The sequence below is a fragment of the Chlamydotis macqueenii genome, chromosome 14 (genome assembly GCF_036417535.1).
Source record: "Chlamydotis macqueenii isolate bChlMac1 chromosome 14, bChlMac1.mat, whole genome shotgun sequence".
Lineage (NCBI taxonomy): Eukaryota > Metazoa > Chordata > Aves > Otidiformes > Otididae > Chlamydotis > Chlamydotis macqueenii.
In genome coordinates this window covers 10,412,526-10,430,065 of record NC_141569.1, presented here as the reverse complement: position 1 = coordinate 10,430,065, position 17,540 = coordinate 10,412,526, and the positions used below count along the sequence as shown (strand labels likewise).

Below are 17,540 nucleotides of genomic sequence, written 5' to 3'. Positions count from 1 at the left end.
CAGACCACGTCCCAGCTGGACCGTGCCGTCCAGGTTACTGATGACAGAAAAATGGTGCCCCCCAGTCTTGGCACTAAATCTGCTGTGATTGAGTCGGTTTACGTGCTACAAGCCAAGGGATGGCTAAAATTCACCACCTGCTCGCACACAAAATTCTCCAGTGACCTACAAGCTCTAATCCTCACACGCAGCCAGCTTCAAAGAGCAAACGAGATGTGCACAGTGCCAACAGTAGCTGAAGTTAAAATACTTAGCAGTAAAAGAGTCTAGGAAAAGAGATGGAAAAATCATGTTTCAGGGCCTAAAACAATCTCTCTCTTTGCAGGCTTAGGATGAAACATTCATAGACATGAGCAGCTCCACGTCTACTCCAGCATCTCCAGTACCTCATTCCAACTCTTGCACTGGCTACTGCTAGAAACATCAGATTGGGTGGACCAGTAATCTCAGACTACCTGGCAATCACCATGCCCCAAATTCCCAGTTTTTTAGACAATTAGGTCTTTAAAAACTTTACAAAAAAAATTATTACTATCTCCCATCCCATGGGATAGGCAGCTATGCTTCCAAATCTACAGGATGAACACATCTCAGCAGGCAGACGTCCCAGAGATTTCTACTAAAATTAGCATTTAGGATGTATGTAATGGCATCCTAGTCCCTACCTGAATACATGAAAAGAAAAAAACAAAGGATGCCTGGGTATCAAATCCATAGTCAATGGAGAAAGCCATAGTCAGTAGAAACAGCCTGCTTTTTTTCCCCCCTGTATCAGCTCATCTAATGGGTGTTGTGCTGGAAATTAGTTTCACAGAGGATGGTAGGAAAAAAAAGTTGTCTTCTGAATCAGTGCCAGGAGGATATTCCAGCCATAAGGAACATCACAAAAGGACAAAGACAGCAAATGTAATCAGCCCTGGCATCACCAATGAAAGGCAGGGCAGAATGCAAACGCTGTATTTGGAGCTGACAGCAGCTCAGAAGGGAAAGGCAGAGCTCGCAAGCACAAAGGGAGCTTGGAAATTGTTCAGCTAAGTCTCCCTACAAATCCCTAGGTGACCATAACCATCAGGAGCCCACAGGAGGCTGTGAAGGGGTGACACAAATTGATTTCAGTAGGTTCAGCCAGGGGAGGGTACAGCAAAGCAGACAAAAGAATCAATCACTTGGCTGTAGTGATGGTAAATTGGCCAGGGTAAATTAGCAGAGCTCCAATGATTTCATTCAAACTACGCTGACTTACACACCAGTCAAGAATCTTACCCAGTCACGCTTTCCAGACCAGTAAGTATGCGGCATTCACCTCATGGTCTTGCTGAAATAACTCTACCTCCAGCACAGGGCTTTCATGTTAGAGTAAAGAATAGATTGCAACAGGCTTAGCCAAACATCCATTCCCTAACGCACTTTTCCTGTGTCGATTTCTGCTGTTTCTGCAGAATGCAGCTCTAGGAATTGCAGTGCTGACATAGCTGGGTTTAAGAGAGGCAATGGAGCTCACAAAAGCAGACATGAGCTAGCTTTAAACAATCTAATTCAGACATCGATAGCAGTGCAGTTAAGGAGAGAAATTTCTGCCCAGGCTACATAAATCCCAAGACTTTCCATACTCGAGAGCTGCACCAACAGCGCAGTATCTGTATGCAAGCGAGGCGGCGGAACGCTGTCCCAGGCGGCTGCGAGCACACGCCTGGATTGCAGCACAGCCCCGCCGCGCGGGATCGCCCGCAAGCAGAGGTGCTCAGTATGCTAGGGGAAGGCTAGCCCCACTCTGGCCATATCCAAAGAGGAGCATCATGAACTGCCAAGAACCTCAAGTAGGGCCGTCCAAGACATGCAAACAAAATCAAGAAGGTTACCCCAGAAACCCTGCACCGCCAGAGCGAGCGTTGCTGCAAATATTTATTACAGCTTAATGAGCAGAGGCGGTGTTTACATTCAAATACACATTTAGAGGACAAATGGATTTGCACAGTGCAGAAGAGGGACAAATGTCACAGGAGGAGAAGGCTCAGACTTTGGTATTTGTGAGGATTAGGCAGTATCCCAAGTGGGGGAAGGAAAGGATGGAGAAAGGCAAGACAGCCTTTGCATTCCTTTGTCTGCAAGACTCCCTTTTAATTCCCTTCCTTTCTTTTATTCACGCTTTCCTTCCCTTTGCATCCACCTCCTCCCTTTACTGTTACTTCCTTCAACTCTCACAATTACTAGCCCTGCCCCATCTCTCCTTTGCCGTTTGCTCCATCCCTCCAAACTCACCGGCAGCGTGAGCAGGAGCACAGATGCCTGCCCCAGCTGCATCAGCAGCCCTCCCAGACAGCAGCAGGGAAGGCTGAGCTGCATCTGGCCCCACCATATCCAGCAGCACCCCAAAACCAGCTCCACACTGCCCTGACAGTGCGTGCCTTCAGGCTGGCTAGAGCTGCCATGCGCTGCTGGGCTTCGCAGAGGGCAGACTGACATCAGTACTTCAGGACAGAGCTGCAAGTAGTCCCCTAGGTACAAGATCACTCATCCACTGTACTATTAATTGTGCCTGCTCAGCTGGCCAGGACAAAACATTATTTCCTGTTAAACCAATAGGGACAGGCTGTGAACACAAGGGACCCTCCTGATTTTCAGGAATTCTTGATTACTCTGTGTAAACGCATGGCCTCGGCCACTCAGAGGGGGGTGCAGCGAGGGAGGGCAAGAGGCAGGAGCACAGGATGGGAAAAGCATTTGAAGAGAGCAGTAACATTTATTTTTTTCTTTCTTGGGTTGGATGGCCGGAATTTGTCACCAGAGAAATTATTTCTCAAGCATCCAGATGCATTCAAAATAAAGAACAATGGACCACACGATAAGCCTTCTGCAGCTTTCCCCACAAAAGAGATGTCGGATGTTTTTTTCAGCCCTAACAATAGCTTTCATGCACTTTTGTGTTACGTAAAATTAGGATTTTTACTGCCAGAACAGAGGCATTTCATGCTGGATAATATTGAAGCAAGCCTATGAGACCAAGGGGTCTCCAATTGTTAGTTTCATTTAAAATTTCAGTGAAACAGTATGGTCCCTGAAAAGCTGCATATCCTTTAGCATTATCACTGCAGAGACACGTAACAATTACAGTCAAAGCACTTTGTCTACACCTAGGAAAACAAATGAACAGCCAGCCTTTTCCTCTTCGGTCCTAAAAGAAAAGAGGCTTCTTTTTTGTTTTTCTTTTTGAATACATATGAAGTTAAATTCAGAGACATAAAAGCCAGGTCAAGGGCTTGTCACTGGTGATGGCTATTATTCTTGTTACACGGATGGATTTCAGCAAAAAGGCCACACAAAAGTGATTTAAGAGCATCTGCTTCAGCCTTCTGCAAATGCCACCCTGGCAAGAGAACAGGGGGCAAGGAAAATGCTTGGAGATAGTCAATAAATAAAAATACACAGCAGGCTTAGCACCCTCGGGGAGAAATTACTGTCCCTGCTACATTTCTCCCCTTGCAGCCGCACAAGCTGACAGAACGACAGGAATGCTGATGCTATGGGAGGAACAGCATGAGCCTCGGGAGGAGACGTCCTCGTTTGGTGGAAAAAGAAATAGTCAGTCCAGTGGCCAGTAATTTTTTAAAAAGGTTGCCAAATTCAAGCCTCCTGAATTCCTGCCTGGATTTTTCCAACAGCATCCAGGTGGAAATCAGAGGGAGCTGCTCAGCTCACAGCGCTTCGAAAAACAAGCATCCCCAAAAGGACAAACAGTAAGTTTAGGCAGTGTTTCCCCCCCATCACCCCCACACGATTTCTTATAATCAAGGAACTACCGGAAAACAGAGAGGCTTCAGGGATTACATCACGTGAGCAAAAGCCTCATTTTTACGTTCTCGCTCTGTATCCTTTCTCTGAGAGGGGAGCCAGGCACAGAAACACTTGGAAAGAGATGAAGCTGTGGTGAGCCACCCACAGAGGTTAATGCTGAGAGTCACGTCAAGTGACTCTCAAGTGATAGTTACAAGAAATGAAGAAAAAAAAAAACAGGTATCTAAAGCCTTTAAAACACCATTTTCAGTCTGTGGAGTCCATAGGCTTTGTGGGGTACTTTTAAGGATCTGCAGAGGAGAATATACTGACACACAACAGGTTTGCTTTTCTTCAGTTTGCATGCAGGTGCCGAAGACTCAGCTGGGAAAGGCCTGCGAATTAACCCACGCACCGGGTGAAGGCATTACTGCGTATTACTACAGCGGTTGGGCTGCCCCGCACAGACCCAGTACGCTCGGGGATGGCCAGCCGCAGCCTGCACTCCCCCGTTCCCAGCCAGACTGGAGCTGGAGCTGCAGAAATTAGAGTTTTTAGCAGCGCTTTTTTTCCCCTCATCTCCCCGCGGGGAGAAGGCCGGGCCGCCCCAGCCCTTTGTTGCAGAGGCAGGGGCGCGGTGATTGGCCGGCGCTGCGGGGCGGGCGGGAGCGGGGCCGCGAGCACTGCCCCCGTGTGGAGACCGGCGGGGAGCGCGCAGCGCCCGCCCGAGCGCGCAGCCGGTTGGGCTCCGGCCGCCCCTGCCGCACCCCGGGCGAGAGGCACGGGGAGCGCCTCGGCCGTTCTCGCTCGCCCAAGCTAAAAATCAGGGTTGAGGAACAGATAGCTGGCAGATTTTAGGAGCAGAGAGGAAAAAAGTCAAATCGATTTTAGGGGGCTTTTTAACCCTGCCTCCTGACTGCAAGTCCAAACAAGAATACGTTCTGAAAAGCAAAATCCATGTCTACTCTTCCTCACGCTCACAGTCTGGCTGAATTCAGCATCAGCTTTGCTTTCCTAAGTACAAAGCTGAAATTTCCCCCATCACTTAACCTTTGCCCAAGCTTTTCGCCCGAGGCTCAGCTCCTTAAGCTGCTCTTCCACCAGCCCCTCTGCCCCAGGGTGAACTCACCCCAACAGAACCCGTTCTACAAAGAGCAAAGGAAACAGATGGTGAATTACATGGCTTTTATCACAAATAACCTCCCCTTCTTGCAAGCGGATCTCCAGTCGACGTTAATACCAGGCCTACCGCGCACGGGCGCTGAACCGCAGCCTGCTGAAATCAATACCGGTGACTCTAACGAGTTCTGAATCACGCTCAGCACTCCTGGAGACACATCCCACTCTTCCAGCAAAGAAAAATATGGATGTCAGGAGATGCATTGACAGTAATGTATGCTAATGAAGGTAATGTAACCTAACAACATGTGAATTATTGATGTAGGCATGTTTAAACAGAAAAATCAGCAAGGAATCACACCAGACCAATACACTCCAGTGTTTGTTCACCAACAGGCAATTGGAACGTGGTGGTTGTGAGAACACTCATTACCACTTTATTAGCTCTAAAAGATTTTTGTTAGGTTATCCATGTCTCACCTGATACGTGAGTCATTTAAATTTCACATCATGTGACACTGCGTGATCTCATGATCCATTTGTACTAGCATCAAATTATTTACTTCTACACATCTATAGTTTCCTCTGAGCTTTTCAGATGTTTATGATAAATCATACTGCTTTGCCTGAATTATTTTCCTTAATCTTTTTTTATCAAAGTCATAGACAAGGGCCAGTTTAGTCCCTCAGTCACAACAATTCATGGCAGTGTTACCCTCCTGAACGCAGTGAAGTTGCTCCTGATTGCCATGAGGCACATGAAACGAGCTCCTTTGTCTGGCATGGCTCTGGTCCCCAGGATGTCAAGGCAGTTGACTCTGCTCTATCATAAAATAAACATAGTTTGTCTATCTAGACAGTTTTATCACATCCATCATCATGTTCCCTTAACGTATTTAGAGAAAATTCATTTTGCACTACAGTAAAAACAGGATATATGCTCAATAATCATCAGTGTTAACTTTACTATTATTCCATTATCCCATGAGATCTAATCATTCTGTCTATACTTTCGGGCGAGTTGGCTCCATCTCTGTGGTATCCGGGAACTACATTGCAGACAGGCTTTGTTTTGGTAAGGACTATTGGGGCATACAGATTTTTACAGTCTCATCATGTCCTCACCAGGTTATATTGATATGCGTCGTCACCGCATCGATATAGACAAAAGATTTCCCAGTACATACTGCATCTAAAAAATCCCAACCACCAAACCACAGCCAATCGCTGATGCACGTTTCTGGACATTTTAGTGCTGCATTCGGTTCTGAGAGTGTTGAGTGGGCAGGGGAGAAAGCTGTCCCCTGGCTGGAGCCAATTGGGAAAACGAATCCCTGGATTGCTCCATCACCACCCCGGGCATGGGGGAATTCAGCCGCTCTCGTCAGAGAAATCTGCATCCTCAATGCTCAAATAAGCTTTGCAAAGCCATGGAGAAGAAACCAAATCTTAACCAAGATAATTAAAATAGCTGCTTATTTCAGAATAGTTATCACATTACTCTCAATGCAGGCAATTAATCTTACCGATAACAATGCATTGCAAACTGCTCCTCAGTTTCTCCAGCGCTTGCAAGACAAACACACTAAGCTTTTTCCAGTTGTATTTGTGAAAGAATATTTGGGGTTTTTTTTGAGGAGGGGAGGAGTTGGGGGACAGCTACGTGCTCGTTTGCCATGTTAAAACAGATAAACACACCAGGAAAGATAACCCCTTTTTATTTATTGAATAAACACTATGCCACAGCTCACATCACCAGAGACCCGTAAGTCACCAAGGCGGTGAAAACCAAGCATATGTACGTGTGCGCAATCATGCAGGAGCACCGTCTGATTTCGTTTTACCTTTTCCGGAGCCGGGAACTGCAGGTGATTTACTTCCAAAGGTGTGATCAAAGGAACTGTCTGAAAACCATCTTCGTTGGATGGTGGTTTGTTGTTCTTGTCATTCAAATTACTCCCCAGCTTCACCATTCTCGGACCTTGCTTTCCAGACCTAAAACCAGCAAGATGACCAACGTCACAAGGGCAGCGGGAAGGGGAGGACTTCTGCCTCACCGGGCTCGGTTTGGCTGAGCGGATCAGTTACCTGGGCTTTTATGCCTGGGTTTCCAGACACCCCGCACCCCACGCCACACCTTGACTTCACGCATGCATTTTGCCGTGCCCTACGCAGACGCCCCACAAACACCCCGTGTAGACCCCCGCCACGAGCCCAAATACTGACACCGCAGGCGGCGTTACCGGTCGGGACTGCCACCACCGCCGAAACAACCGCAGACGCGCATGGGGACGGGACACATCTCCCCCTGGCCGTCTGGCCCTACGGGTGCTTTTCACCCCCCGCCCCCCATTTTTCTGACAGCCCCTATGAGGGTACAGACACCCCCCCCCTCCATTGCAAACCCCACGCCCTGCGGGACTTGAGGGTCCCCTCCTCTCGGCTCTCCCGGGGGCGGCGGGGCTGGGGGTCGCGCCGCAGGGGAAGATGCTGGGGAAGGGGGGGCTGCGGGCACCCCCCCGCGCCCCTCCCGCCGCCCCTGAGCCCCTACTTACTGCAAACCACGCGGTCTCTGGCGGCGGCTCGGCCCGGGCGCTGCGGCGGGGGGGCGGGGGGGGGCCGGGCAGGGGAAGGCGGAGGCGAGGTTGCGGGGTGGGGGTGGTGGAAAGGTTTCCGTTAATTTGTATTTGCGGTAATGAGGCGCGTGGGGGGCGCGGTGCTGAAGGGACAGCGCTGCGCCCTGCGCTCGGCTGCGGCTCCGCAAGCGCGACTGAGGGCGGGGGCGGGCAGCGGCTCCCCCCCCACCACCCCCCCCCCCCCCCCCCGCCACCATACACACCGCCCGCCCGTCGCGCGCGCGCACGGACCCGCGCGCCGCCGCGCGGCCTCGGGCACCCCCTGGCGTCCCCGCCGCGCACGGCGGGCGGTGGCGCCCCCTGCAGGCCGCGCGTGGGGCCGGCCGCGGCGGCGGGCGGGGGAGGGGGGGGCGTGGGTGCTGCTGCGGGTGGGTTGAGGGCTGCGGGAAGGGATTGCGGGGGCACGGGTGTGGCTGCACGGGAGGCGTGGGCTGGAGAGGGCCCCGCAGCACTGCAGGAGCGTGGCGTGCACGCAGAAATGCGGGTGCGTGAAGGTCAGAGAGGGCCCCACGCACGCTGGGGCGCTTCCACGGCACACTGCGCAGGGACAGGTGCCGTCACAGAGAGGGCTGGGGGCTGGAGAGGGGTCCAGGGAGGCTGCGGTCCTGCAAGGAGATGGGACTGCTGCTGGGTCAAGCGGGCACCCCATTGCCCCGCTTTGCCATGGACCACAGCGCCCATCGCCAGGGTGTTGCGTGAGGTCCGGCCCTGCCGCCAAGTGCCCACCAGCGCTGCTGAAAGAACAGGGCAGGAACAAGCCGCTGTCCCTGCTCGACTCTCCCGTTTCCAGAAGCCAGACTGGAAATCACTTCCACCACATCACCTCCACCGCCACCAGACATACAGCCACAGCAAGCACAGGCCCACCTGCCAGCGTCAACGACCTCACCAGCTCCTCCAGGACGAGACAGAAGCACTTCGCTTGGAGACAGAGGATGCTTTGGGATGACTTTGGCCTGATTTGTTTATAAATATAGACTTCGCCTCCAGAGCTTGCAACTTGGCATCTTTTGCAAGACCTAAATAAACTCCTAAAAGGCGTGAACTGTTTCCATAATAAAGCCTTTTTAGAACCCACTTGTGAAATTCATTTAAAGCCATACTTCGGCAGAGCAAGTGAAAGCGCTTAATGCATGGGTGTGAGCCTGTTCACAGTACAGCAGTTCAACGTCTAGAGCAAGAAATGCTGAGAGACAGGCAGTAGAGGTGGGGCAGCAAAACTGCCTTCTGCTAATATCACCTTACGTAGCCCGTTAAATAGCCTGTTTCTGGTAGCTTCACCAGCTTTTAACACTCGGGTTGGAATTTTCTGTATCACATTTCTGCATAAGGCCGAACTTCTACAGAAGATTTCATCCAAGAGAGTTTTTCTGGTTTTAAGAATAAGATTCTTCCGCATACAAAACTTGACTTTGAATAACTTTTAGTCAGTGCTAAAGTTTGTCAGCAGATAGCTTTTGGATGTTCTCAGAATCATCTGCAAAAAAACCTGATCACGTCATAAGGTTTTGGGAGTTCATATTCAGGAAATTCAAGAAAGATTCCTTAAGCTCAGTAGCAGAATTCCCCTCAGAACCCATCCATCACAAAAATGTTCAGCTCAAGACTCAACAAGATTTTCACTGTAACTACAACTCCAGATTGCTGCAGACCAGACCAAGAATAGATACCTACAAAGAAAGCTGGCAGGTTGCAGGGAAAATAAAGGACTTATGCTCTATAGGTCTGAAGGAGCACATAAAAACACTCACTAAAGATTAGTCATTACATTACTACAATGTTTTCATGTTGTAGTAATACCAGAAAATCAACCATCAATGCCCATCTGGGCTAGGATCTGTGCAAATACATAGCAAGTTATAAACCCTGCAAAGTTCTTTTCTCATGCTCTGCACAGAGATGAATGCCACTGTGATAGTTTGGCTCAGGATAATAATTAGGACCTTCAAAATGCAGAGGCTGTAAGAAAATCCAAAAGCATATACTTTGCAAGTTATGCCAGAAGCCCAGTCTCATCCCAGAGATTGCCCACTCTCCAGATCCTGAGCCAAAGCTCTCTGGTCCTAGAGGGGCACTGGACCAGGCTCCTATCAGAGCATTTTGTATCCTTCACGTACAGCATCACTGAGGCTGGCAGGAGCCTCTGCAGAGCATCCAGTCTGACCCCCCTGGTCAAAGCAGGGACAGCAAGAGCAGGTTGCTCAGGGCTGTGTCCAGTCAGGTTTTGGATATGTCCAAGGACAGAGACACCACAAATGCTCTGGGAAACCTGTTCTAGTGTTCAGCCACCCTCGTCATAAAATAGCTTTTCTTATGCTTACATGAAATTTCCTGTGTTTGGACCCATTGTCCCTTGTCCTGTCACTGGGCACAAGTGAGAAAAGGCCAGCTCTGAGCCCCCAGAGCCTTCTCCACACTGAACAATCCTGAGTGTCTCAGCCTCTCCCCGAATGGCAGATGCTCCAAGCAAGCAAGTGCAACTGCAGCAACTCTTTCCCCAACTTTCAATACATTACAGATCGTATCATCTGAAGTGATTTGACCATCCAGAGATTCACAGACTCTAGTTATTTTCTACTGAATGGATACATTTGAACTACTCTAGCTTCACTGTCAACAAAAGGGCTCTTTTCAACTGAGGGACTAGGAAATATTATTAAAAAATGCAAAGGAAACAACTCACTGTAACTCCATAGACACGGCAATGTGGTTTTCCACCTTTGTCTGGTAATCACCAAGGGACATGAGAGCTCTTTGTTGAAAAGCAAAGTGATGTCTTTCATAGCTTGGAATTGCATTCTGTGATCTGAAAACCAAATCATTTTGATGCACGTCAACATTAGTAATTAATATCTTGCTAGCCAAAATACTATCTTAGCGATACATAGGCAGATCCTCTGACTTAAGGGAATGTCTTAAGCAACACTTTTCAGAAACACATTGATGTTCAATCTCCAAAATCACTTGTGCAAACCCGTGGAAAGCTGTGGTTACACCATGAAAAATAAAGTTGCAAATAAGGTTATCTGCTTGTTCGGCATGTCTGCTCGCGTGAATACACTGATATGCTCACAGAGTTTAATATATTAACTTTTGTTGGTTATACTTGAATACTCTTCAGAGTAACATAGCTAAGGGACAATGAGGTAAATCCCATTCCTTCTTATGCATTACTTCCACTGTAAAATAACTTCCATGTAGTTGCAAATCTACTGATAAGTAAACAGAACTAAACTCTGCTGAAGATATTCCATGTAACCCAGAGAACACAGCTCAAAATTGCCAGCACTCGAGCACTGGCACCTAGAGCCACTTTTTCACTAGAAGACTTTTAGTTGTGAGTACCAGCAGTGAGAACCTGTGATAAGTGAGCAGATGCTGCTTTTACCTTATGACTTCTCAGAGTAGAAGCACATTTTAATCAATGTCTTTCAGTGGCACCATCTGAGAATTTTGGCAGTGTGGTGGAGGGAGATGTGCAGAGAGATGATGAATCTCTCAAAGCCCTCCTTGACATTACATCCAGTAGCTTCTGTTCCCTCCATGAGACTGAACTAGCCCTCTAGCTACTTAGGGTCAGTACATCCCACTTCAGTTTGAAAATACCTCTTTGCAAAATGCCTCTTTCACAAACTGACAAACTACCAGGAGCAAATTTACATAAGCAGGATGCTTTATAGAAAAAAATAGATGCCTAAAGTTGCCAGCAAGATGCTAAAAGTGAACGTTCTCTAAGGACAACATTAAAGCAAACCCAACTGACTATAAGAAATCAGAAAGTAACATACAGATTGTCTTATGGAGCAAATACAGAGTCTGACATTTCCACCCACACAGAGCAGCTCAGTGGCTGGCAATAAGACAAAGCAGCAATATGAGCAACATGAGACTCCAGAGGAATAAACAATATATTTCTTCTGTCAACAAAAATATATGCCTCTTTTTATTCTTTTAATAAGACTCCCACGATATATTATTTTCTATTTCCAGTTAAACAAATCAGGGCAGAATTACTGTTTTCATTATCAGTTTACACTGAAGATTATTGGCTGTAGTTAAGAGGCATAATATTTGTAATAGGGCTTGGGTATAGCATTGCACTGTATTGTAAATTCTGCAACTTGTAAACAAAATGTCAGTCACAGAATAGTTCAACCTCTATCCACTTCAACCCTGAACATATAAATCAACTTCTTTTCAATGCTAATTAATATTATTTTACTTACTTGCTCCTTGATCTAAGAAATCTTTATGCTCCTTGTCTCTCTTCATAAAATATGTTTCCTGCACACCATGCAGTCAAGGTTGGGCAATCCCAGGAGTAACATCATCCACCTCAGACTCTTCTACCAAAAGATCAAGTTTGTTTCTCAAACACTCGCATTAATTCCTTTCAAAATTAGTCAAATACAACAGTGAAGATCAGTAAGGAGTACAGTTCAGAAAGAAAACCAGTTCAGGAGACAGTTTCAGCCAAACCTAGCCCTGATCTGAGTCCTGCAACTTAACAAATATGTACAGTGATAATTCAGATTTGTGTTTTGCTGGAGAAAACACCACAATATGGGTGGAAATTAACATTCAGACAGAGCACATCGACATGGGAAGGAATCTCACCACAACCTCAATCTGAACCCATAATATGGGACTATTACCACTAAAGTGCTTGCCTGAGCGAACTGCAGACCTACAGCTGTTAGAAAAGGCCCAGTCTCTGTTCCCTGCCCAGGCTCCAAACTGCTCATCCCCCATTGATTTGTTCAGTCTAGGATAGCAGAGTCAAGCAAGGAGGGCACTTCTGTTCTTTTCCTTGGAAGATCACTCCACATGCAAATTAGCACCATAGTCAAGAAGTTTTACTTTATAGGTAGTTAAAGGAATTTGAAATACCAAGAGATGTAAAAAGTGATCATCTACATTTTAAGTTGGGGGTTAACTACTCGTAGTCATTGCTGTGGAGGAACTCATCCATTACACAGAATTACATCAGCACTGCTGACTTCCTGTCACACAGACATCAGGAACAAGAAAATAAGCATACAGCAGTACAGGAAAAAAAGCCACGTTAATTTATTATTCGTTTCAAAATACAAGAGAGTGCAAAGATTCTGGAAGAGAGGGAGAATTTGTCAGTTTTCACTAGCTACCAGGCAGGCAGAAACTTTCAAACATGAACTTTTTTGCATCAGATCAGATGGCCGTGATGCTGTCACTAACAAATGAGCAACTTCCTGTGAATATTTAATAAAAATTCACCGTGGCCTTAATATGCTTCAATAAATTTTTCTCTTTGCCTCATAAAGTAAGCTTCCACTTAAGCAATAGGTTCCCCTGCTACTTCAATGTGTTGGAAAGCCTATGATGTTAAACTCAAAGTCTGGTTTCTTTGTTTTTTTTATGCAAATTCCTATCACCATAGTTATATAAGTGCTTATGCAATGAAAATATACATAGTACACAAACCTGCCTATGTCACTGAGAATTATTTACGAGAGCCATAAATCAAAGTTGCCTCCTGTTTTGTTTTATACTTAAGGACCTACTGCACACAGAAAATGTCACATATGCCCAAAATTTGCTTTCAGTCACTTCCCAAAAAAAAAAAAACCCAGAATTGAACTGCCTGCTGAAGGCTATTCTTTAGTCAGAGTCCATGCAAAATTGTATTAGAAGCTTTGAAGTTAAAACACGAACATTGACTATCAGAGAGGGCCCTAAAGACAAAGACATTTACTGGATGTAAATGTTCAGTGAAGACAAAGGTCACCTTATATTTTCCCAAAATCTGACTGTGTTAGAAACTCCACATCCCGTTCTCAAGTTTTGCTTAAGAGCTGAAATCTTCTCACGGAAGGAATCAGCAATGAAATATTAGTAACCTCAGTGATTGATTACATTGTAATGATGAAGTTATGATAACCTCACAGACCATGGGACTACAGAACCTCTACTGTTAGGGCAGAGGAATCTGATCCATCACAACACCAGAGCAGATGGGGCACCAGCAGAAGAGCTGCCTGGCGAGCAAAGCCTCCAGTTTGCAGGAAATGGAGTTTTATCTGAATTGGTGGCTTTGGTCCAAATCAAGCAGGAAACAAACTCTTTCAAAAATGCCCACAAACTGGAAATTCCCAGAAAGGTCACTTCAAAAACATCAAAACACTTCCAAAACACAATTCCCAAGTCTGCGTCTGATCAGTGACATAGCCTCTGGCAATAGCAGCAGCATCTGCAAGCAGCAGCTCCACACAGTAGCCGTGGGATCTCCCAAGACCCTCTGGCACCAGTGCAGCTTTGATGCTGAGGACTACCCCGGGAAGCCTGCCCAAAGTCACAGCTCCACGTCAGGGCATGCAGGAGCTCCAGCAGTCCTGCTTCAGCCAAGCCGCTTAGCGCTTCCAAACATGGCAATCAAAGTGGAGTTCAAGCTACCAGGATTTTCTTGCTTTTAGCTTTACAGTAGGTTGGAAGCAGTACCCCAAGACCACCAGCTGGAGTTTCAAGCCCCCAAACCCTGGACAGTGCTCAGCGCCATTGGACAGCGCACTCCAGGACAGAGCAGGCTGCAATGCCTGGGCTGACCTGCCAAGAAGTGCTCCAGGAGCCACGGGAGCTCAATTTGGCAAGAATTCATCAAATGGGATAACTTCAATCAAAATATTTCAGGCCTCACAGATGTGCTATTTCCAGTTAAATTTGGTTTTACCAGTAAATGTCTAACTAGCATGGAACAGTAATTTAAAAAACAAAGGCCTTACTCTCCTTTGCTTACCTTCATATGGAGTCATTTGTATTTATGAAAACAAAGTACAAAAGAACACTTATTCAGACTGGCTTTAAGATCTTAAGACAAGTGTCTGACACTATTATTTACAGATAATAAGAATTCAGCAGCAATGCCTTCAGCTACTCTGTATGCCCTGGCTGCTCCCTCTCACCTTTATACCGCAAGGTATCTCATCAGATATCCTGGCAACTGTTCATAGGGTTGAGATGAAAAATTTTCAAACTTTTCAAATAAACTAGAGTTTTTGTTTTCTGTAGAAAGAGAAATCATGTATTGAGAACAAGGCAAAGCAAAGACAAAGCGTGACCTCTATATTTGCACATCTGCTTTGGTTCGCACTCCAAGTGAGATTTGTTATTAAAACCTTCAGGTAACTGATATGCATTTTGAAGAATGTGAAAGAACAACACTGCTTCCCAGGAACCACAGCAGGACAGTATGACACTTGCTTTTGGATTTGCGGGACTTCAGAGGAGGATCAGTTGTTTTCTGAATCTCAAGCATACGATCTAGGGCCCTGAGGGTCCCTTGTTTATTTCTGACTCCTTTTAACAAAGAGAGTTTAAATAAAGTTTTGCTTGTGTAAACCAATCCTTTCTTTTTTTATGGCTGAAGATGTTACTTACTTGATTATATAGGCATATTTTAATACAACACAACAATTACTTTCTCTTCTGAAGTTTACGCTTAAATGGTCATAAGAAGGTAGAAAAAAAATGTGTTACTGCAGGGTCTGAGCTGATGGTGATGGAGTATGTGTCAGCTGGTCTGTCTGTGTATCTTGAGCTAGCTTTTTCTCCACTCTTTTTTCAGCAGCTTAACTACTCTGACTACCTTCATTCACAGCAGTACCTTTGAAACCTGGTCCCTACATTAATAAACTAGACTTCAATTCCCAAAGGATTAGAAATTGAACCTAAATCAGCATATATTTTTTTGCCCCACTGCATTTACTGTTCTGGCCCAAAATGATTTGAAATTAAAGATCCCTTTCAAAGTACTGCCAACAGAAAGCTCTTTTCTATTAGTAGATCCCAACAAATTAATCATATCATCATCACCATAGGGTTTCTGGGAAAGGGGCTGCAGGCTCCTACTTGCGGTTTCACACACGCTGCAGGCTGAGAAGCAGTGCTGCTGACCATCCTCAGCTCTGGACACGACCAGCATTCTGGAGATTTGCGGGATTAATAAGGAAGGCAGCAGTTTTTCCTTTCTCTTGATTAGCAGGATGTTAGCAAGTACAAAGCCATATGGGAAGGTCAGTGCTGCACAGGCCTTCCTCTCAAATCACATCTGGGTAAAACTGGAGCAACACAGCACGTAAGTCCAGGCTACTCCGTGTCCACACAAAATCTAGCAAAGCTAGTGAAGCTGGGCAATGCTAGGACTAAACTAGCACACCTCAACACCTCACTGGTTCCTGAACACGCAAAGGGGAAGCTGGCACTCCTCCATTCCCACATACGTACCAATAAAAGATCAAATCTGTTTTGTAGGGGCTGAGTGTTCCCCTGCACCTTCTGGGGATTTACACACAGAGAGTGGCTGCAGCAAGCAGGTAAAACACTATCAGAAAGTCCTGGCAGCTACTGACAACCAACCTGTACAGACTTTTCAGATTGCATGAGGTAAATGGATAGGGATGATTTAGGACCATATTTATCTTTTGTAATTTCTTCCTTTTAAAATGGTTTGGCATAGTCCCACAGACAAGGGTCTATATTTATCCAAAGAATCTTAATGAGTTGGCTGAATTTCACCCAAAGGTTTAGGCTAATACATCTCACCTATGTTGTAAAAGTAGCAATTATGCATCTGGAAGAAAAGCTTTGTTTCCAGGGTCCTGCAAGTCTGTGCCAGTAAAAGTACCAACTGCAGCTGTAGTTTACAAGAAAAGAAACATTAGAGCAACAACTCTACAGTTTACAGTCCAGGATTATAAACTAAATACTCTCCATGCAAATATTTCATTGATAAAGCTGTGGGAATAGAGAGATTATCTCCCTTAGTACAAAAAAAAACCCCTAAAAATATATGTGACTCCAAACATGTATTTTGAAAATACCAAAGAACTGTGACATTTTTGCTCTGCCAGAAAAATTATCACATCTTGATTGAATACTTTGCTTTCTCACTTCCTTTTCCAAGCTGAAATGTCAACTATTTTAAGTAAAATCGGAATATTACTCAACCACAAATCAGAAAAGAACCTTGATGCCAGAGCTGTCATCAAAAAGGCACATTCCAGTTATGTACTTGCAGTTTTACTGTTAAGAAATCAGAGATTAAACCCTTCCAAATGCTCTGCTGCTTAATGACACAATCGCTAGCATGTTATTAAAGCTCAACACTCTGACATGCCAGTCATTATATCTGCAAACACTAAGACATTATGCAATGAAAAACAATCCTTTTATTGAAACCAAGGACATATGATTGTGACAGGTGAATGTTTTATCTACAAAGATGAAATTCATGTACATAGTATTTTTATGCAGTCTTCATGTTCCATTTACACAATTTGCTAGTTTAAAAGGGTTTAACAGTCAATCAAGAGTTCAAGTATGAAACTCCATAACAGAAGAAAATTATATTGTGTTATTGAAGTCAGCTAGATAAACAATACCTTCTGATTATGATTATATCGTTATGTGCTTCACGATGAACAGTGAGACAGAAAACATTCCCCTGGTTTCATATTCAGAATACTTGCTGAGATTCATGTATAAATGGATGAATGAACAGAAGGGTAATTGTGTATTATTTTAATATAATAAAGTAAAATTTATTCAAATGACTAAGAAAAAAAGTGTTTCTTTATATCTTGTGTGGAGTTCTGCCTTACTGAATTAGTGTATGTTTATGATTCTGACAAGCTACAAAAGAATAGCTATAAATACAGAGTCAGTGCTAAACATGTATGTCTATTCTTTTGCAAGCAAACTGTCACAATATTATGCTCATTAAAAAACTTTCAAAAACTAATAGCTAAGTGAAACACTAGACTTAATGACTTGAAATAAATATCTCGCAACAGAGCTGTTTAAGCCCCTGTAAAAACAAACCTCTTAAACAGTAGAAGTGCATATGTCAAACAGGAGAGAACCTGTGTTCACTGAAATCACTTGCAGTCTTGCCACCGACTTCAGTAAGAACTAGATCAAAATAAAAACTTTCATTACTTTTGTATTTCCTTTTTGATTGAATCTTCCTTTATTTTCTTG

At 45.3% G+C, this 17,540-nt stretch overlaps 1 protein-coding gene across 1 annotated transcript in view; it reads right to left on the bottom strand.

Moving 5' to 3' along the window:
• NSG2 (neuronal vesicle trafficking associated 2) overlaps window positions 1–7,702 on the bottom strand; it is a 37,630-nt gene extending 29,928 nt beyond the window's left edge. The window contains exons 1-2 of the mRNA XM_086759166.1: window positions 7,446–7,702; window positions 6,735–6,885 (exon numbers count right to left, since the gene is read on the bottom strand). Coding sequence (XP_086615292.1) covers window positions 6,735–6,863 — 129 coding nt within the window. The 5' untranslated portion in view covers window positions 6,864–6,885; window positions 7,446–7,702. The remainder of the gene's footprint in view (window positions 1–6,734; window positions 6,886–7,445) is intronic.
• Between the last annotated feature and the right edge of the window lie 9,838 nt (window positions 7,703–17,540).